This window comes from Cheilinus undulatus, linkage group 5, assembly GCF_018320785.1.
Source record: "Cheilinus undulatus linkage group 5, ASM1832078v1, whole genome shotgun sequence".
NCBI lineage: Eukaryota > Metazoa > Chordata > Actinopteri > Labriformes > Labridae > Cheilinus > Cheilinus undulatus.
The window spans coordinates 46,618,386-46,641,129 of record NC_054869.1 but is presented as its reverse complement, the minus strand read 5'-3'; the positions used below and the strand labels follow the sequence as shown (position 1 = coordinate 46,641,129).

General features: G+C 37.6%; 2 protein-coding genes across 3 annotated transcripts in view; one reads left to right on the top strand and one right to left on the bottom strand.

Moving 5' to 3' along the window:
- Positions 1-356: 356 nt before the first annotated feature.
- Positions 357-21,260, bottom strand: ift81 (intraflagellar transport 81 homolog). The gene is made up of 18 exons (XM_041786477.1): positions 20,838-21,260; positions 20,620-20,723; positions 20,334-20,514; positions 20,154-20,243; positions 18,989-19,054; positions 18,583-18,693; positions 16,583-16,667; positions 15,855-16,018; positions 15,675-15,770; positions 14,315-14,461; positions 9,600-9,749; positions 8,478-8,606; positions 5,080-5,169; positions 3,102-3,188; positions 2,909-2,980; positions 2,680-2,765; positions 2,370-2,415; positions 357-2,246 (listed from the first exon to the last, which is right to left on the bottom strand). Exons 1-18 carry the CDS (start codon positions 20,979-20,981, stop codon positions 2,064-2,066), a joined length of 2,031 nt encoding a protein of 676 aa, XP_041642411.1. The 5' UTR covers positions 20,982-21,260; the 3' UTR covers positions 357-2,063.
- Positions 21,261-22,387: 1,127 nt separating this feature from the next.
- The window catches only part of si:dkey-91m11.5 (PH_BCR_vertebrate and RhoGAP_Bcr domain-containing protein), a 67,613-nt gene continuing 67,256 nt past the window's right edge, over positions 22,388-22,744 (top strand). Inside the window, exon 1 of one of the 2 annotated variants that reach the window (XM_041787100.1) lies at positions 22,388-22,404. The gene's annotated coding sequence lies outside the window, so the exon portion shown is untranslated. Of the gene's footprint in view, positions 22,405-22,444; positions 22,699-22,744 lie in introns of those variants that run through there. The other variant, XM_041787099.1, reaches the window with a different exon arrangement.

Genomic DNA, 22,744 nt, shown 5'->3' with positions numbered 1-22,744 from the left:
AATAAGTCAAGCAGAGGATCTTAAATTAGTTCTGCCCTGCTACACAGGGGCAGAGAAATGTACCAGTAATCTAATTTATTAAATAACATTGTGATTAATGAAACCCTTGTTAAACTCCTTTCAAATAATCTGCTTCATCATCAGATTTCCATTGCAAAAAAAAATGCACTTTCCACATTTAAAAAAACTCATAAATTAAAAATGAATGGGTAAATCAGTTTACTAATTAGTAATTGGAAGTTTATGAATGGACAACTTAAAGGGGATGTCCATGGAAGACAATGTAATAAAACATGAGACAAGTGATTTTTATATATGTTTAATAGAAAGAAATATAACCAAAATGTCTTATTGAAATAAGGATCTATAATAGTAAAATATTCTATGATATAAAATATAAACAGTCTTATTATGGACATTATTTTATACGCACAGTTCAAAGCCAAGGGGGGGTTCCTGTGAATTCCCAAATTGCCTGGACACATTACCAAGGTCATGGCAGTTGTTGCCAATAATAGGTGACAGTGGCCACGGCCTAAGTGCACCACTTTGTATGCTGTTATCTTTGAACACTGTGAATGAATGTGTATTCTCAAAGATGTGTCAAAATAGAGTCTCCAGGGGCAACAGAAAGCGAAAACTTGTGTCTTGCAACACTTCTGGCACTGAGTTCTTGAAGTTGTGGATTTTTAAAACAATCTTTTACTGGGGCTTGGAAAGATATCAAGTTTTTTAAGATATGCCTATGTACTCTCAAACGAACTAATGGATGAGACAGTATCATTTATATTGATGCAGTTTATGATGCTTAAAAAAAAGGCCAGGCCTAAAGCTCTGTAAAAAGATAGTTTACAGTAAGAACTTAAAACAATAATATTCTTATTGACCACAAGTTAGTCCATTTGAAATTTTTATTCTAATTGGGGAATTACCACTTCCCTTATTTATTTATTTATCTATTTAAGCAGCTTTTATATAACAAACAGACCAAATTAGATGGGTACCTTTAAGATGATACTGCAACAGAAACAAACATCATGAACAGCCAATGGTGGGTGCTTTATTGATTTAAATTATCAAAAATTGCAGGCAAACTTCTACACTCTCTAAATTATACAAATAAGCTTGAAACATTTAGAAAAATAGGTGGCACCAGTTGAGGGACTGAGGGTCTCTACCAGCTGCCACATTATTTACGGAATGTAGACATTTCTCTTTCTTTTCTTTTAAAAACAAGACTGATGATCTTTAAGTCTCTACTTTTTAAAACCTCTGATCATTACGATCAGAAATTTTATCAGTTTGAAACACTTGGTGTTTAAGAGACTAGAACATTTTGACAACTTCGTATCATTTAGACAAGTAATTCTGCAATTTCTGATAATTAAGAAGAAAAAAAAAAAAAGAATAGGTTGTCCAGAACTTCTATGTTTGTTGCTCTTCCATCAAAGGGGTTTCAATGTCATCCGATTTTTTCCTAGAATCATATTAAGATTTATAATTCTGGTATTGTGAAATCCATCTATCAGTCCTTTTTTTTTTTTTAAAGATATATTTCTTGGCTGCCTCCTTTTTGAGAGATGGATGGATGAGAGAGTTGGGCTGGACATGTGGCCACAGGCCGGACCAGAACCTGGGGTAACCTGTGCACATGGGACCAGGCTAACCGCCAGGCCATTTGTAAACCCTATTCTTTTTTATACAGAGAAAAGTTGAGCTATACATTTTGTACTAACATTCAGCTAAAGAATATTAACATATTTTTTTGGTGTGCTCTTTGGCTCTGCCAATTACGTTGGCATATGAAGAAGATACTACGGTGTGACTCATACAAGAGTAACTGTTTAATAGTGAAACTTAACAGCACTGAGCTAGAGACAAAATGCAGGGAAATATGAATCAGGAAACAAACCTTAGCAGACATTACACTTTTTCTTTGAAAGAACAAGAGTGTCCACTTACAAGTGACTTTACATTCAGTCATGTCACATGAAGAACCAAAATTGAACTCTATGGTGTAAGTTCAGTTGGTGACTTGTAGTTGACTGTGCCTAGACGTGACCTCACAGCACCAGCCTATCCTCTCCTCCCTCTTGGATGACCTGACCAATAGATGCCTGGCTCTGAGCTCTTATGAAGCACTGCCTCTTACACTCCATCAGCTGCTCCAAGTCACGCCACATCTTCACCTGCTCCATCTCAGCAGCATGGCTCTCCCTGACCATCTTCTGTGTCTCACGTAACTTCTAGAGGTCACATAAGAAAAAAAAGGCTAGTAAGACACAGCTTCTGGTATGTTTGCTCATATACCCCTTTTGAGCTCAGACCAGATCTCCTTGCAGAATAACAGCATGGACACACTTTCTTACCTTTCCAAGTAACTCCTGGTCTGAAATGTTCTTTAAGTAAACTTCCCTACAAAGAAAGCAAAATGATATAATTAAAACTGAAGCTATTTAAGATCACTTGCTCAGGCTTCTTCAATAAATGTGTGGTGTATCAGCAAAAATATCCTGATGTCACAAGGTGTGGAAAAGAGTTTTTGACACCTTTCTGTGCTGTATGAAAAAATAATGTGACAGGAAGGAGCTGGACTGGCTGTGTTGTAATATGAGCTTCTTGAGGGAAAAAGAGTATTTGTCTTGCAAACAGCTTGCTAGCCTGGCACAGCATGCTCACCTGATAGCTTTTTTCTTCTCTTGTGGATCAGAGGACACATAAGCCTTCATCTCTTCAGCTGCCCGCTGCAATTGCATCTCAACGATCTGTAAAGGACACAGATATCAAGTTTATTGTCACAATAGGTGTAGAGGGACAAGTCATGTGTAAAATGCTGCAAAATCTTATTTTTTTACTGCAGATTCCCTTCATGGCCAGCAACTTTACAATGGCATTTTCATAAACTTGCCTCTGACATGGAGTTAATATAATGATATCTGTTTTCATCCTTCGCTGTCTCCTCTCTTAATGATTTCACTTCCTGTAAAAAAAGCATACTGCATGGTACTGTACTGAGGGGTTGTACAATTAAGAAACAATACACATAAAAACATCTAAATATATTCTAATTGTTAAATTTGTAGTGTTGATCATAAAGATACCTGCTCCAACTTTGATCTGTTGCTCTCCAAACCAGCAGTACAGCTCTCATATTGAACTTTTTTCTCCTCGTATTCTGGGCTTAGTTCCTGGTAAAGATAGGAATCCAAACATTCTTACACAGGAACTGGTGGACACACAATTTAACACACTGTAGGCTGTAGAAGAATTCAGACAAACCCACTGAATCCAGCATTCTTAAAACTCTTGTCATCCCCTCAGAGCTGTTTCATATCAACATAGCATCACAGCTGGCATTTGAGCAGTTAAACTTACACTGGGCTCTTACACAGTCTATTTATGTCTTCCTGTTGCAGCTCTTCATTAGCAGACATTAACCAGTAAAATGGAAGAGTGTTTCTGGGAACACCTGTAGGAAAATTTAATCCTCTGCTTTAGCTCAATGATATGGGGGGCTTTCCCTTTGTGCTTTTTATTTATGGACAATGTAAATTGTTCTTAATGGACCCTGTGCATGATTACATGCAAACACAATGTAAGTTAACATACTGGCTTGAGGACAACCAAAGAGTCAACCATTTTGAAATTAAAGATAGATTCAGAGCTGATCATATTTTTCAAGAATGAAAAATGGTCTGTTCGTGCTTGGACTTTACAGACTTTGTGCTGTTTCTAATATATTAAAACTTGGTTTTATATTGGCATGCCATTATACATTATTCCAAACTTAGCACAAAAAGTAAGGACATTTGTGTTTGGTAGAATATTTCTTAATTTTAACAATGCTTCTTGGCAATAAATTGTATACCCTTGGATAGCCTTTTCATTTCCCTTTTGAATGGTGCCACATTTGTAAGGAACATGCATTTGTTGGATGAGCAGCAGAGCTGAGTATGTGGGTTGCGCCCATGAAAAATTTGCCAGATCTTCTCTGCCAATGCCAAACAGCTTATTCTGCCAGCGACTCTTGATGGTGTTATTTGGTGGATTGGATTATTGCAGTCTGAAGAAACAAGACATATTGGCAAATCAACAATTTATTCATTTAACAAACAGCAGCCTTAGTAGCCTGTGTAAGAACCATCCACAGCCACAACAGCCTGGCACCTCCTCCTCATGCTGGTCATTAGCCTGGTCACACACTGCTGTGAGATGGCATCCCATTTTCAACCAGCATTTGTCACATGTCAGCCAATGTGGTTGTGTTGGTCACTCTGGCCAGGACTGCTGGCCATTCCATCCTCTCCACTCCCAGATTCTGGAGGAGGTCTCTGATAAACCCTGCTTGAACACTGTCATTTCAAGTACAGAGTATGGTCCTAGAGTGTGGAGATTTTTCTAGTAAGGGAGATTCTGCCCAACACCATCACACTGTCCACCAAAAGATGTTGCACTATTGGAGCACCATCAGCACAACGTTCTCTGTGTCTTCTCCACACTTTGACCCTACGATCCAACTGCTGTGGGCAGAATCTGGACTCCTCACTGAACATAACCGGTTCCAATCAGGCACCTGATTGTCAGCACTCAGAGGTACCAGAAGCTCAAAACAAGAGTCAATAGTAACAGCAAAATAAGCTGTTTGGCATTGGCAGAGAAGATTTTTGCACATTTTTCATGGGTGCAACCCACATACTCAGCTCTGCTGCTCATCCCACAAATACATGTTCCTTACAAATGTGGCACCATTAAAAAGGGAAATAAACAGGCTTTATAATCTTAAACAAGATCTATTGCAAATAAGCATTTTTACAACAAAGAAAGCATCCACCAAACATAAATGTACTTACTTTATGTGGTAAGTTTATGTACTATTAGTAATAGTTTGTAATGCATCCCCCTTACAGTACTATGTTACACTCAGCTATTGAAAATCAATACCAACTTACAGTTTGGATTCTTTGTGTGTACAAAGGTTTTCATTATAATTCAGTCAAATGACAAATCTTTTCATTATTATGACCTTATATGATTTGGGGGTTCCTGGAATGGAGGTATTATAAGATAGACAAAGCTCACCTGACACTGCTGTCTCAGTGACCTCAGTTCTTTGATAATTGGTGCCAGCGCTGATTTCTTCTCCACTATCATAGAGTTTAATTTTTTCACCTGTGAAAACAAACAGCAAACACAATGTTCAAAGTTGAAAAAACAGCAGAATTTCTACCAACAGTACAATGTTAATTGTTAGAAAAACAGAAATAATGCAGAGAAAACAGCTAATAATTCAACTAATGGCATTCTTAGATAATGGAGACTGAAAGCATTTTCAAACAGACTAGTGGAACCTAAAAGTATGATCAACATTCCTCAGAAATGTGGCGATAGACTGTTCTGAGTGTGAACAGTCTATCGCCACAGAAAGCTGTTTGCTTGGCATAAATTATTAGGACTGTTACACGTTTTTTTTAAGTTACTGTTAACTGCTGCATTTAAATATCTAATTTCATGTTCAAAATTAAATTATTTTGCATTACAAAACACATTGTAAGTCTATGCTGACAATGTGAGGCAATTCTTACCAGTGTCTTCGTAAGAGAATACAATAAATACAAAGAGGTGTAATAATGATCTTGACATTTGGAGTAATCATGCTTATTCCATGAAATACAGTGTTTAAAACTGTTCTACGTTAAGATATATGCAGGAGTAGATGTATAAAATTATTCACGTAAGTTCAGTGTTTCCCAGTTACTGTGACAGCATTTGCACTTTTCAGGAGTTCCAGTTTAGTTGATTTCTCAGTGTTTGTCACCCAGTTAAGGTAAACAATTGAACTCAGAGATATTACAGTCAAATGTTCTTTGTTTTGCATTAAATATGTTATCAGTAGTGTTTTTAGCTGAGGGTACTTTACTTCCTGTCTGGATAAAACCTGTCTTTATTTAAAAGAAAATAAGGGACTTTCGGTAGATCCTATGATAGCATATCAGCTTAACCACAGTAAAAAGAACTGTAAATAAAAGTAACTAAGGTGAACATTTAACAGGAAACTTTTGAAATCACAAGTGCAGTTTACTTGTCTACTGAACTGTCTGTGAGTGTTTTAAAGTGAAATAAGGCATTCAAAGGAGCAGAGTAGTCCTTATTTTCCATTACTGTAAGAGCAGGAAAAAGCTAAGGTGAGTCGCATCCAGCTGAAGCCCTGCTATGGCAGCTTAACTATGGTGTGCTTAAAATGACAAAAAGGCATGCAATTGATGCAGTAAGAGAAACTTAAAATGTGAATTTTGTATATTAATTCTATCATATTTACTGTGTTAACTCTGACGGCCCTAATCAGTATAAATGTAAGCTGCTTGGCATATCTACATTTTAAAAGGTCCTTCCTTGGTTTGGATCAAATGATGTTTGACCCTTACAGTAGGAGTGAACTAAGATTTGCCAAATGTATAAACTACCAAACTGGTGAGAAAACTCACTACAGTTTGGATTTGGCCAAACCAGCTCTGGTTGCTGCCCTCTAGGCTCTGACTTAGAGAGATGGCAGACTGATGTAACATGGCAATAGCTGGTATCGTGGGATATTATCAACCACCTTTTATATGGAGTTTTACATGAGCAAAGAAGATGAGTTCTTACAAGCAGAGGAAGTACAACTTTAAAAAATTAAAATTTTGTAAATTAAATACTCTGTGTTCTACCTCATGTGTTTCCCCTTGGGGATACGACTGTTACCAAACTTGGAGTTGGTGGGAGTTGGTTATGTTGTGAATTACAAAATGTCTCTCAACATCATGTGCTCATTGGCCTCTTTTACAGCAGACATTCTCACTTGGAAAGTGAGAATGTCTGTCATGGCGGCATGACAGTAAGCCTGTAAGTAGAATTCCAGGATCATGAAAGTGAACTTCTTAAATGGAATTTAACCATTATTTATTTACTATTTAAACTGTTTTCTTTCAGATATTTCAGTCTTGTGTAAAAAGGCCACTAAGAGGATAATGGTGTTAATATGTTCTGTTAGTGTGGTTTTAAGTGTGAGGAACTAAAACACTGTTTACAGAATTATACTACGTGAAGAGGAGATGATTCTGGATTTATTTATGACACTGTACCAGAGACAAGAAAACATTCTTTAGCTTTGGTGAGTTTTCAAACTTAAATTGAAATGTTGACACATAATGAAACATTCAAAATGTTTTTTTGGTTAGAAAAATTGGACAGATTTATATAGTCCTTTCATTTTTGACTGTTTACCTTACAAAAAGTAGTATTAATTTTTCTCATTTCAGGTCTTAAAAAGTCTTTAATTTGATTTTTTTAAGTGTGTAGGAACCCTAGGTAATACTAATGTTGGTAAAGGTAAGTGCTGGTACAGCAGTTTAGTTACAAAGCTACACTATCAACAGAATCAAAAATACTAAAAGTGCTTCCAGTATTTTTGATTCTGTCAATAGTGTAGTTTTGTAACTAAACTATTGCACAAGCACTACCCTTTACCAACATAAGTATTACCTAGGGTTCCTACGCACTTTAGAAAAAATTAAATTAAAGACTTTTTAAGACCTGAAATGAGAAAAATCAATACTACTTTTTGTAAGGTAACTTGTCAAAAATGAAAGGACTAAGGCAGAATTTTCTTTTTTCATGAACTATTAATGAAATATCAAATGATAAAGGGCAAAAAAAAAGTTTGGTCATAAACACCCTTGTTTGATGATTTCTGGCACATTTGATTCCTCTAATCTATTAACACATGGTGAATCGATGTTTATCACAACACATTGCTGCAGGTGTGCTAAGCTGATTCTAAACAGTTTAACTATTAAAAAGCAGAATAATGCTTTTTGTCAGGGAAAACGAAGAGCTGCTAAGGCTAACCATAGAGTTAACCAAGTCTTATTTGCAGGTCTTGGTTGATTAAACACAGAGGGACATGCACTAAACAGTGCCAAGATGGGGAAATTATCCCACGATAAGTGTGGTGAGGACTTCAGCATCTGGACATGGGTGCCTACTCTCCCACTGAGCAAAAACCTGGCGCCCTTGCTTCCTAATTTTAGGTAAGCATCAGTGGATGTCAGTGGAGACATTAATACTACCAGAGTGGACGACAAAGTATGTTTGAGAGGAATATTAGAGAGGAAAGTTTAAATGACTTTGCAAATACTTGATCAAGACAGAATAAAGGTCAGAGGCTCATTGAATGTACTTTGTGAACCAAGAAATACTTTCCAAGTTATATTGATGTCTCTAAAAGCCAAACATTCACATTAAAATTCTATGTTTATGCAATAAAAATCAAAAGGTAAATACTTTCAGTGTCATGTTATTGTTGATGGACGGTTATGGTGTGCCCCAGAAGATTTTTAGGTTTAAAATGGGGCAGCAGCAGACTGACGAGTGAGAAAGGCTGGCCTACAGTAATGAGGACGTTTAGGGTGGATTTGACGTTGCTCTTTCAATGAAGTTACCATTTCAGACATGTCATCCAGTGTGCGGCCTTTCCTCTCATCCAGTTCACTCTTTATGGCTGACACCCTCTCTAGTTCCTCCTGAGTATTGCTGTAACCAGATATTCCCTTTTCAGCTTCCAGAGTTTGCTTGAAAAACAAACAGGAGACATGTGGTTACTGATTTGTTTGTGTGCAAATCGAGCAATGGAATCAAATGGCAATATGCTTAAAAGACACAGCAGTTTTAACAAATATCTCCAAATATTAACATCAGCAACCTTACATTTAACAAACCACAAGACAGACCCTGCTTATCCATAAGGTTGTGAACTGCATACTCCTTTCCCTTTACATAGTGTTTTTCTTTTTCATTCTCGATTATGCTTTAAGACATTTATATCTATTCCACAATGGCAAAATACTGGTGTTAATTCACATGTTACAGTGTTGCAGAAACACAAGAGAGTATGGCACAGCAGAAAATTCACATAAACACACTACTAAAAAGCAGTGAGAATAAGCTAACTGTGACATGAAAATTTCTCTGAGACTGATCTTTCTTTTCTGCAGTTATAAAACAGGTCACACTGGCACAGCTCATTCCTGTTTCAGTAAGAGAAATCCTCTCATAACATTAGTCATTTGACTTTCTCTGCCTAATTTAAACATGCATGAAGTGCTGTTAAGTTGATCCAGCTCAAAGAAAAGAACAAATAGATTGCCAGCTGAACATGTGATCAGAGAGAAAACCGTCATTGCTTAAACAAATCCTCATGTGGGATGCAGACATCAGAAATAGCAGCTCAACCTGCGTCACACAGTTTATCAACAGGTCAGGTGCTGGAACCGCACATAGGCGTGAAGCCATTTCCAGGAAGCTTCTACCACTTCTCTGTTAACACAGATGGCGTGAATGGGGAGATCAAGTAAAAACTGATAGTTTGGAATGGCATCACAGGTTCAGGGAGAGGGGTTTTGGTGCAAAGGGCCAAAGAAGAACCTTTAAGTGGTGATTATTGACCAAGAAATGATCACTTATTCTGTGACTTATACTGCAGAAACAAATTTCTTTTCAGTTTTGTTTTGTGTGTTTCATCATTTATTCTTGAAGGTTTAAAGAGTGTTAAGAAAGCAAGTTACCAGTTTCTGTTGGACGATCTCGTGTCTCTGCTTGAGAATCTCCTCTGTACGCTGCAGGACCCCGTATTCTGCTTTCAGCTCAGCCATTTCCTGACGTTTCTTCTTGTACACTGTTCCCTTGCTGCGCAATTTCATCACCAAACGTTTCAACTTCAGGGAACAAAGAAAAACAGTACCTTCAAATTAAAAGAATACATGATATTGGTTTGAAAAGGAGGACATTATAACCCACACCCAAACAATAGATAAATATTTTTTGTCAGTTTTATTTCTAAAAGGACTTCAAACTTGCATAAGGTCAGTATGGTAAAATTCCCTCAGCAAAATGAGTGAAATGTTGATGCTGTTTCCACACATTCAGAGGTTGCACAGGAATACCAGCATTAATTTGGAGTTGTTTTCCTTTTCACCAGAAATGTCAGTCTAGCCCACTCTCAGGCACAGGTTTAGTCTCCACCAACTCCTGAACTTTTTTTTTGTTTTTGGCTCTTACACTAAAACTAAGTTCCCAAGCTGGTCACCTCATTTGTTTTCATCTGGTACTTGGTGGGTAGTGACAAGACTATTTTTGAATCTCTCTGCATGGACATCAAAAACTACACACAAAAACTATATACTAAAAGAGAAGCTGTAATTTTTAGGAGGTAAAACCAGAACAGAACACTGAAAGAAGCCATAAGACTTTGTGAAACTGAGGGGAACAGGTAGTAATTAGGTGCTATTTATCTTTACGTTATACAAGAACAGCTGACCTTTCACATACATAAAGTCCTTTCAACTAATGTTGATAATAAAACACTATTGTTGCCTTAAAAACACCTAACCAAGCAGTGTTGCATGTATTTAAATACTTTATGCTGTTTTATTAGTCCTCCTTTTCATTATAGAAGAGACAGAAATAAAGAGTTTGAACTTGACAACTAGTGTCCAGCACAGCTGAGATACTATGAAAGGCCACACGAGAAGACAATGGGTTGTGCCAGGGGAGGGAAGGGATTAGAGAACAGCAGCGACAGCGGGCCATGCCATGATCTGGAACAGCCACTCGATCCTTTTCAGATTCACAGCCAGCTATGTAGAGCAAACAGCTTCATCTGGCAGAAGCGCTGCTTCTAGTGGATGTTCAGTCACTCCCCACCCTGACTGTCTGCTGGGACACAATGAAACTCCTTCACTATGAAGAGCAGCTATAAATGAACATGGACACAGGAGAACAGCCCCAGAAATCACAGAATGTGCTTCATGTCTATTGGGAATCGGTGAAGCTTCATGCGTGTGTGAGCTGAGTGTGGGTGGCTATGTGTGTGTACATTTATTCTTTGTATATTTTAGGACATCAAGGGCAGACATGGCTGAGAGAGGAATTAGCACAGCAGAATAAGAACTGCATAGTGTTCCCGACAGTACGTTCCCTAAACAACTGCAGTTCAACTGGCCAACAGCATTGTCGAACCACCTCTCGTCTCATACTTTGTAGACATACAGTACATTCCCACAGTACCCCACACAAGGCATCCTTTTTATAGAAATTACAGCTTAAAGTCAGTTACAATAAGGATCACCAGTATAACCAAAGAAAAAGCCAGCATGTTTCTAAAAATCAGAGATGGTCTTTTAGCTGTGTTTGGACTAAATTTAACTAGTGTGATGAGGCTGCTTGATACAGTGTGTTCATGTAACAAGCCCACCAATGATGTGCAGATGTAGTCATACCTCTAAGAGAGACTCTGCAGTTGGTGGGTGGCATGTGATGACACACAACCAGCAGCAGAATGGAAAATACCTCTGATAAAGTGATCATCTCCACCATGGCTGATAGCCCAAAACTACAGAGCGCTCTGATAAGCTGTGTTTAACAAAACATTTCCATTAACTTCATTCATGCCTAGTCTCAAGGGCCCTCTTTGTCTCTACATACTGCTATCTCTTATCCATTCATTGAGTCTTAGAGCTATGTCTGTCAGCCATAAATTAATTGTGATTAATTGGTTATAATTGATGTTGAACATGGTCAGTAGTTAAAATACATGTGAGCATAGTTTTGCCATTCAAAATACAACACAGTGTAAACACAGTGTAATACAATACATATCTAATGTGTAATCAGATCATCTGTATGTTCCTGTATTGCCCTAAATACAACACTGATATTTGTTCAAATATAATTAATCAAAAATGTGATTGGAAAAGTACGAAAGAGGATTAGGGCCACTAAAAAAAGATTTTTTAAACATTTTGTTTACTTGTGAGAAAAAAGTCAGAATTCTGACTTTTCTCAGAATTCTGAAATTTTCTCAGAAGTAAAAAAAAAAATTGTCCCCCAATTTTTTTTTCATTTCAGTGGCCCTAATCGTCTTCTGTAGAAAAGCACAAAAAAACACAAAGTCTCCCTCTATTATTAAATAAAAATCTGAATTTAATTAAATAAACAAGAAAATGATTCTGTGCCATTAAAAATGCTTAAAGGTAGGACAAAAATATCTGAAAATAAAGTTGTTAAAATAGAACTTTTTTATGGTGGTGGGGGTCCACTGAATAAGTTATTTTCTTTTGGGGGAGGCTTACTTTCCTATACTTTGAAAACCCCTGCCTTAGAGTAATTGTTACATGTTGACAGGAGCTGTATCTTACACTAATATCGATTCCTTAAGTAAATATTAGTTTATTTACCAAACTTCATATCATTATCATAATATCATATTATTGCACATCACATTGTTCACCTCATAGCGTGCTACCTTAAGATGACAAGAGACATTAAGTCCAAAATTATTTAGTTATGAATGTAAGATTCAAATATTTATTGTGGGAATGAGCGATAATACTGTATTACCATACCCCACGGTTAAAAATAAAAAAACTAAAAATAAAAGCCATAGTATTGTTTAAATTACCATCATGAAGGCTATGCTGTGAAATGACCGCATGTTTATAATAAATGCTTTAAAAATGTGTGTCTGTTCGTAGCAGTGCCACCACTGTCTGATTATGAAGATGTAATAATAATGATGACAGACCTGTAAATAATCTCATGCTATTTGTCAAACAAAGAACGAGGAATAAAAAGGACTCACGGACATATTCTTGCATGCCATGGCAGCGCTCTGGTCTCTTAAAGTAAAACTATCAATTGCGTACCACTCGCTACAATGTCAGCAATGAGAGTTTAAAACACTTAAGTTCTTCTTTCTAGGGGTAATTTAGTGATTGGAAACGATCTGAAGGTTAATGTTAATAACCCTACATGCTGCAGCAGCGACATCAGGCACAATTAAACCATAAAATGCTTTTTGAACATGTTATGTAGATGAAATTAAAAGGTACTTATTGGTTGTTATGGGCACTGAAGCAGTCTGTAACTAAATACAAGCTTCCCTTCAACTGAACGAGGTTTGCTATTGATGTGCAACATGGAATTAATAATATTTACGGCTGATCTTTATCTGTAGAAAAGCACACTGAACATTTTTTAACATTCCTAGATCCTATCTGATAATAGTTTTGGGCTATTATTTCATTACCTCTAAAACAAGGGGAAAAAGAGAATGCATATGCGTTGTTACACAGAGAGAGGGAGAGAGGAAGAAAGAGGACAAGATTTAATTTGATTCACCATCCTGATGTGACTAATTTTATCTGTGAAGTGTGTAAACAATGTTGCAACTATAAATCACTTCTAGCGCCTCTGTAATAAATACCTTTATTGTATTTTTTAGACTTCAAGCATTTTGTAAAAGGATTGTATGAAATGCCTCTAGAGGCACACGCTTTTCTGGCTGTGCTTGCATGTGCAGACCAGCAAGCGCTTGGTCCACCTTCTCCTTCTAGTATATGGCTTTTAAAAACCTGGCAGTAATACTGTATACCATGGGAAAATTTTGGGAAGTTTTAACAGTACTGAAAACGGTACTAAAAAATTCAGTATTTAAGCCCATGGAACTCACTACAATCATCCAATATTGTTCAGCTCTAGTTCAGCCTATTCTTCAACTGCAAGAGCTCAGAGCTGCCCATGCCACGTGTCTCAATGGGAGAGTACATCCACATCACAGGATATAAATAAAGACAATGGTTTTATGTCTATCAGACTTCAATAAGGAAGCTGATTACTCTAAAGATTCAGCGAAAAGGTCAACTTTGTGCCCTTTGTCGTGTGCAGTTCCTTGATCTGGTTTTTCTCTGTTGTGTTCTATTTGTGGCTCTGTATGGGAATGTGGAGGAGAGTAAGTGAAAAGGGATAAGTAACATTAGACAGTGAGCCTGTCTGTGTTTGGATAAGGGCAGAAATAGCCTCTTATGTTTTCTGTGGTCTGTAAATCAGCTAGTGTGCACTGAGATAAAGCTAGATTTACTGTTGGTACTGTTAACAGAAGGAAGTGTTGCAATAATTTTATATACTTTTCACTAACGTTTGAGACTGAATTGGAGTGTGAACCCTTGTTCTATTATCATATCTACAACACATCTATACACAGGCAAGTCAGGAAGTTTACTGGGTAGGCTACATTCCAGGGTTGAATGAGTGGAAAGGGCTTGAGTGACGTTATCTGTCTGGTAACTGAAGCTGTATTTTGAGGCCTATCTGAGGCAGTTGCTGTATTGCCAGTGGATTTTTAGTCAAACTTGAAAAGGACCACAACACTAACATTAATACATGACTTACAAGCAAAAATAACACCATGTTGTGACTTTGACAAGCACTTTAAATACTGTACCTCATCACCCCGGACAATCTCTCCTTCATCTGTGGCTTGTGCCTGGCTGTTCCTCTGCCTAAGATCCCTCTCTGCTGCAGCCAGCTCCTCTCTTGCGTCCCTTAGCTCCTCTGCCTTTGACTCCTTCCTTCGAATGATGATGGAGGCCTGCAAAGGTCACATCATATGCAAAAACAAGAGAAGAGTTTGTGCTAAGTGACTGTTCAGCTGTTGGAGCACAGATACAGTTGAGAGATGTGCCATCAAAACAATAAATGGAAAAACTGCAAGGTGGATTAATTGGAAGAAGTTACATATGAATTGATAAAAAATACATGATAGCAAAAAATCCTAACAGAGTATTTTCAAACAAAATAGACTTTTTGCAAGTACACAGACATGCAGGGGCAGGTTTAGTTATTTAGAGGCTCTAGGCAAACAGCAATATGAAGCCTGTCATCATTTTGCTAATGACGAAAAATATTTTGAAGCTCTTCTTTTGAATTAACAAGACCACAAAACTACATACCTAAAGATGGACCAGCCGTATTTGCTCATCACCTCTTTAGTAACAATTTAACTGAAAATCTTCATATTTCAACAGTGTAGTCTCAATGCATGGTCTATCTTATAGAAATAAACAATATATGCACATTCCAGGTTTTTCCACACAGTCATCCCCTATTTAATGGATCTGACTTTTATTTTAGCTTATGTTTGGACATTTTATACCTTTATTTGATGAGAAGGACAGTGGCTGGAGTCAGAAACAGGGATGAGAGAGCAGGAAGTGCCACAGGTCGGACTTGAACCTGGACCACCTGCATACTGTGGTTAGAAATTAACTTTTTTGCCTCCCTGCCACTTTGGTTTGTGAATTCAATTATGTCACCAATTATGCACTACATCACTGGACATCTCAAATCAGCAGTGGGAGTTTTCAGTGTACCTTGCAGTCTGTCTGGTTGCCCTGCAGCTTTTTTCCTTTCCTGGAGAGCCACAGAGTTAAAAACTGGATCTCACCCCACTTTCCCCTATTGTTTATGCTAGGCTAAGACAGCTGGCTACAACCATATCTTACTATACAAAAAGCTTAAAGGGATCAAACAATGTTAACTTTGTATTAAAGGGGATATAACTGACCAAATGACACTTACTGTCAATATTCATAAAGCTTTCTTCATGTGAATGATGTGTCATGATTATTACAGTGTCCTGCCAGTCTTATGCATACCCCTTCAAATAAGGTGTTACCAAAAACCCCATAGAGCACCTTTGACATTACATAACCTTACAGTCAGCACCGAAAGCACCCAGTTCACACAAGACTCAGTGGACAAAAAGATGAAAGCGATTCAAAGATACCATGTAAAGTTCAGACCTGCTGCCTGTACAGGGCCAGTTTGTCATCCATGGGGTCGTTTCTCATCATCCTCTTTTCAATCAGATGGTTTATCTGCGAATCAACTCCTTTAATCTGTGAAAATGACAACATATTTAGAGATCTAAAATATACACAGCATGGCTGTATACAGACTTAAAACCACAGACTGGTCCAGACCTGGTCTTCTAGCTCCTGGATGTCAGCCTGGCCCATGGCCGGCTCTGATGCTACTTTCTGCAGGAACTGGACTGTATGCCTCATACCCTGAAGGTCTTTAGGGAGTTTCTCTGTGACCATGTAGGAGTTGATTTTGATCTCCTCTTCAAGTCTCTTCATTAAGCCTGAATGAGACAGAGAATTTAATTAAGGAATTTGGCTTAATGCGTTTTAGACTCTATCAGGATCTCCACAGCTCTGATTACTTTAGAAAAGCTGAATATTACTTATAAACGCAAAATCACTGCAGGCATAAAAGATTCCACTTTAAATTGTGTTAACCTTACCAAAAGTGTCTTTCAGACTGTAATTGTTTGAAGATCATTACTTTCTCAGTGCCAGATTTTCATCAGAGTACTTTATAGCACTAGCGCAAAGAGTAATTGTGATAAGTGACTTCAATTGTGCAGCCCTACCAAGTCTGAATTGCATAGATTGTTTTAGAAGCTGTAAATGTGTAAATCTCTCCACTGGCTAAAGAACACAATGCCAGAGGAGAACAAAAGGAGTCCATTTAGACATCACATAAGCTCCGCTATAGCACTTCAAAGATCAGTACAATTAGAGGGTCTCAAAAGATGAAAGCCTATTAGTTGAGAGACCCCTAATGCTCCTCTGTGTCCTTGAACTTCCCATCCAGCTGTGTCCTGCAGCCGCAGCAGCAGCAGCAGCAGCACATACAGACTCACTCTCTGGATTGGCATCTGCTGCAGCCTGACGCAAATCCTTCAACTGCTGCTGGGATCTCTGCAGTCTCTGCTCTGCCTGGAACAGCTGAACACACAGATATGATTACTGTTAAAGGTGATGTAGGAGCATTAACATTCAGCAAGGACTATTAATAAGTTTTTGTAAAATAAGGACCCAAAGCAATGACTCATTATTCAGTGATCAGAAATGGGCAGCACTTAAATGCACTTTTCCTACCACTTGAAATGCTTTTACACTTTATATTGTATTCACTCTCTAACAAACATTCACACCCTGACAGCAAAGGCTGTCAAACTAATCAGTGCAAACTAACCCTTAACATGCATTCACACACCGATGGCTATGCCTTTGAAAGCAGTTTAGGGTTCTGAGTCTTGCCTAAGAACACTTCAAAATGTTGACTGCAAGAGGTGGAATCAAACAATCAGTCTTCCAACAGGGAGACAGGTCCCACAGAGCCACATCAATTCATATCTAAACTTAAAACAAAAAGAAAGGCAATTTGTGTTTGGTACATTATTTCTTTGTTGTCACAATACTTCTTGGCAATAAATCTTATACAGTTGGAAAGCCTGTTTATTACCCTTTTAAATAATGCCACATTTGTAAGGATCATGCATTTGTGGGATGAGCAGCAGAGTTGAGTATGTGGGTTGCACCCATGAAAAATGTGCCAAATCTTCTCTGCCAATGCCAAATAGCTGATTCTGCCATTGATTATTGTTTGGTGGATTGGATTATTGAAGTTTGAAGAAACAAGACATATTGACAATTTAACAATTTATTCATTTAACAAACAGGAGCCTCAGTAGCGTGTGGAAGAACCATCCACAGCCACAACAGCCTGGCTCCTCCTCATGCTAGTCACCAGCCTGGTCACACTGTGGGATGGCATCCCATTCTTCAACCAGCATTTGTCACAAGTCAGCCAACGTGGTTGTGTTGGTCACTCTGGCACAAGCAGCACACCCAAGCTGATACCACAAGTGTTCCATGGGGTTAAGGTCAGGATGGCTGGCAGGCCATTCCATCCTCTCCACTCCCAAATTCTGGAGGTAGTCTCTGATAAACCCTGCTCTGTGGGGGCGAGTGTTGTCATCTTGGAGAATAGAGTTTGTCTGCTCTAAAGTTGTCAAAATTAGATTGGCATGTATTAACTAAAACCATGGCAAAACTCTACTTAGACAATTTTTACAAATGTCTTGTACAATGACAGTTATGTGTAGGCCTTTTCTTTGGGTTATGTTGATTAAAAAAAAATTAAATTGATGCTGACAGCAATTTATCACTTTTTTGTTCATGTGGGTCTTGGGGGTGCTCAGTATTTTCTAAGATACAAGTAGGCTGAGCTCCAGTGAAAAACGGTTGGGAACCACTGAAGTAGAGTTAAGAATACATTGTTTGTAGAGCATTACTGTACTATGTAACAACCTTTAATGGGTGAAAAATATCAACTGATCCTTTATTCCTCCAAAGGTAGTAATTTTTTTAATGGGAAAGTTGGAAGACAGTCAATTCAATAAACTAGGAGAAGTGAATATTTTGACATTTTCAGCTTAAAAAAATAATTATAGTCATATTTTGCAACTTTCTAACGACCCACTTGTTGGGTTGTTTCAGCTTTATTTACCATGACTAAACAAGACTAAAGGTCTTCTGTTTACACAAACCGTTCTTTCAAAGCAGCTTTATAACCTTTTCTCCAGTTGCTTTGAACAGTATGATCTACAAAGAATTAATTGATATGATTAGAAAAAAATGCAGCTTAATTTTCTTGTGATTGAGTACTTTAATTATTGTCTGATAGTGTCAGCTCTTTTACCAAGCAGAAACAAGGACTTCAAGACCTCAACGTGTGGGTACTTAAAGGCCTAGACAATAATATAAACTTGTCATCTGCAAGAAAAGATGCCACAACACCAAAGACATTTCATATCATTGTCTCTCTGGAAATGGAGTTATGAATAAGAAATTTTACTTGGTTCTTCTGTTCTTGTTTCTGATGAGTCAGTGACTCTTCCCTCTCCTTCTCCACTCGCAGCTGGCTGGCCTGTTCCAGCATCCTTTGATGGTTGGACACCGACTCCACCTAGTGGATCCACAGGTTATTTTTTATGATAGTCAACAACAGGCTTCACATGTTCAGTAGAAATAACAAAGTATCTCTAGCAGAGTCAGCTTTCACCTTTTGGCGGAGCCAACAAGTTAGAGCCATTAGCTAAATCAGCACCTCCTTACTTCACAGCCTTGTTAAGACAGCCTTGCAGCTTGTCAGATCCCTGTCAGGTCTAAAAGAGAGGCTGATAATATATGTCCTAGGTCATATTTCATTCCTCAGTGAGGTCTAAAGCCTCCCAGGCATTAGAAGACTTTGGAGGTCTTACCCTCTTCTTCAGTCTCTCCACACGTTTGATCAGTTGGTCTTTCTCCTCCTCCATCGATCCAATGTCCTGTTGTTTGAGAAAATTTTTTATTTTCTTTAATTTATTTCAGACAGTTAATAACTCTATATAAAAAAATAAAAAGTGGAATGGAAAGTAACTAATTACATTTACTCCAATTCCTGTGTTTCAGATTTTTTAATTTACTGTATATTTTCTAAGTACATTTTGAAATCAGTACTTTTACTTCCAATTACATTAAGTAAGTTTTAACCAGGGTGACTGTACTTTTAATTGAGTACAATAAACTTGTACTTTTTCCACCTCTTTTAACAACACAGAGGCACATATGAGAGAATGATTCCACATCACATCCCAAAAGAGCAAAGAGATTTCAGAGTTGATTTTAACTCCCAAAGTGTAATTTTGACTCCACTCTGAATGAGATGGTCTTCAGTGTTGGCGTTATTTGACAGTCTAGAACCAGAAGTGTTAGTCAAAGAATCAACGGATCTAAGCTCTGTCCACTGCCATCTCAGATCTGCGGGAATGTGAGTTTCCTATCATGCCCTGAGGCAGAGTGTTTATATGTGTTTTATATGGATTAAGTTGTGTTTGGATGTTGCATGTTGTACAGTGATCTATGCTGGGTTTTTTGGACATTTTTTGGTATATTGTTGTTATTTTTGAAATTAGACACATTTGCCTATGCTAGTGTAGTCTGCTAGTGTAGTGTGACTATATGAAGTGTGGACCAGTCAAGACACTTCCAAAGTGTTAAATTTAACTCTACATGAGTTTAATTCACAATGTCAACTTTGCTGTGTATTTGACCTTATTATAGAGGTATGACTTTACTTGAACAACCTGGTTGGAGATCTATTCTCTTTTGGCCAATAAGGAAAGATCATATTTTACTGTAAAACTCCTCAGTAGCTACTCAGTAATTAAGTAAACTTCAAATTAAATACATTTTTACTTTTACTTGCATAGATTCAAAGAAAAGTACTTTTATCTTTACTTAAGCACATTTTAACCAGAGTAACTGTCCTTTTACTTGAGTACAATAGTCATGTACTTTTTCTACCTCATACCATTTGTGACAGTTCTATATTTGGCAAGCATGACGTAAATAATGCTTCCAAGAACAAGTAGGGGTAATTCTTACCCTTCTAATTTCTGCAGTGGAGAAACCTGAAGACCTCAGCTGTTCACACTCCTTGTGATACGTCTTAAACCCTTCCACCAGCTCTTCATACTGGAACACACATGAACACAGTCTGTTATGTCTTTAAGCCATGATTAATTACAAACACTGAACAATGGACAAGTGTGATATATTGATAACCTGGTGATAGGTGTCGTTGATAACATCATCCTGCAAAAACTCTGCCGGGACATCAAGTTTGACTAAAAACCGAGCCAAATATGCTCTTTTCTTCAGTTCGGGAACCCTCTGTAGAAGCCAGTAGAGGATAGGGTGAACCACAGGCTTACTTCCAGTCACCAAACCTTGTCTAAAACTGCTCCTGTAATAGTAAAGAAAACCATATAATGAATATTCCAGGGATAACTCACAGAGGAGTAAACTACCAAAAAGGGTATTAACATTATGAAAGACCTTATATACTTACACATCAGAGGGGTTGCCCGGAGGTTTGTATTTTAGCATCCCTAGCAACGAACACATTCTCTTTATTGTTTGTTCGGGCATTTCCTCACGGATATCCATGGCTTGCTAAAGAAACGAGAAAAATGAGAGTATTCAAATTAACGTGGGTTCCCCAAACAGGCTGAAAATGAACAACATTTTGTATGGAAAGCACTGAATCATACAGCTGATGAGGCCAACCTTTGGATCTATTTCAGCCAGGACATCGTTTAAAATCTGCAGTAGCTGCATCGGTTCGAGAGAGTCAAATGTGATGAGGTTGAAGTTCTTCTTGAATGGGTCCTTGTTGAGTTGTTCAACGATAAACTTCAGCTGTTCGCTCATCTTGAACAATATCAAATGTGTTTGCTGTCTGTAAATCAGTCTTATTTGTTTGATTAGCAAGCTAACGTTTAGCCAACTAACGTTAGCCCCGTGTCACCGTTATAAACAAACCAACCTGTGAAGAAACAGGTTCAAACCGATACATTTGGCTTTCTAGTAACACTGGAAAGATACATGTCAAAAAAAGCCGAAGATAAATGTCCATAAGATTTGTGTGTCCGCCTTTTACTTCCTTCAAGGGCCTGGTTCAACGATAGAGAGGTGGTGGTTGTTGTCAAGAGCCCCATGGAAACCAAGACTACGGTTTGGTTGCTAACCGGAAGTAGCTTCGACATGATGTTCAAGAGAGTTATGTTGCGTAAATTTGACGCAGTTGGCGTTCAGGTGCAACTGAAATTTAGAAGTATCGTACTTAATTACATTTTAAAAAGCAAGTATTGAGTATTAAGAAAACCACCAAAAAGTGAAAACAAGGAGGTTCTAGCTTTATCAACCCTAAAAATGACATCTTTTTCTAAATCATTTTTGTTTGCCAATTTTTTTCAAATTTTTTTTTTTTTTTTTTTTTGGTAAATATGTAGAGTTTAAAATGTTAACAGCATACACATTTATTACGGGAGGAAATATGTGCTTCTATTTACCCTTCTGGGAAAAAAGGCACATTCCACTCAATGTAGTTTTGTGTTATTATTACTTAAAGGATAAAAAAACTAGTATGATGGAATAAGGCACACAAAAGGTCAAAGAAAAGCTAAGTATTAGGGAATATGTACATTACTGACATAGTGTAATACCTATATGAATGTCCCTAAGAGGACTGAATTTTCTCATAGACTTTTATGAAATATTTGCCTATAATCTTAATTTGTAAGCACCCAACATCTACCAATCAAGTTTTTGATGGTTGAGCAAGTCATTTACAACATTTGATCTAAAAACCTAGAGAAAAGTGTTTTTTTTTTAACACAAGAGTTTGCACAATGCAATTCACCAATATCCAGGAATGACCTGATTACATTCCTAAAAGGTATACATGAATTAGTTTTATGCTATCAGAGGCACGAAATACAGTAAACAATGAAATGGCACTTGTATTTAATGAATTTATTTATCTAACATGTCTTATACAAATCCTCGTGCTCAGGTTTTAAAATCTGACTTATTTTCTCCACGATTTTTGAAGCGAAAATTTACATTTCTGGTAGAATACAACACCCACATATTCTATAAATTAGGTTTAAAAAGTTTTTTAAAAATTGAAAAGTATATTAGATGCAACTTCAGTTTGATACTTAAATTTGGAAACCCTCCCTGCGCACAACATGGCGCAAAGTTATGGTTTTCAACAACACCATGCTGCGCTTGAACACACCCCTCTTTAATCCTGAACTCTTGAACCGTCAGATGGCGATGTTTTCACAAGGTACGTTATCAGTGTGCAACACAATGAACTTTGGTAGGATTGTGCAGTGTTCCATAAACAGTAGAAAGAGAGTAATGCTGCTTCAGAAAGAGACATGTCTATGTTAGGGCTGTGGTTGGACAGGCGAGGCACTTTAAGCTGATTGCCTGCTTTTATGGAGTTTATTTGCACCACTGAACAAAGAACAAGGGACAGTTGTTTCTCAACTCCGGACTTCCCAACTTAACACGGGAACGAAGGCTCATAGACTCAGGACAACACCTTCCTGGACAAAAATATCATGTTCGCCACACGGTGAGACGCGTTTTTGCCTGAAAAGTGTCAACTTTTCCTCCTCTCC

Bases quoted from the DNA above. Each gene is read 5' to 3' on its own strand.
- ift81 (XM_041786477.1), bottom strand. From the start codon at position 20,981: ATGAGCGAACAGCTGAAGTTTATCGTTGAACAACTCAACAAGGACCCA. The intron at 20,244-20,333 runs GTTATCAATATA...TGTGTGTTCCAG, and splicing joins TCAACGACACCTATCACCAG to TATGAAGAGCTGGTGGAAGG. The intron at 16,019-16,582 runs GTGAGTCTGTAT...TGTCTCATTCAG, and splicing joins AGCAGATGCCAATCCAGAGA to GCTTAATGAAGAGACTTGAA.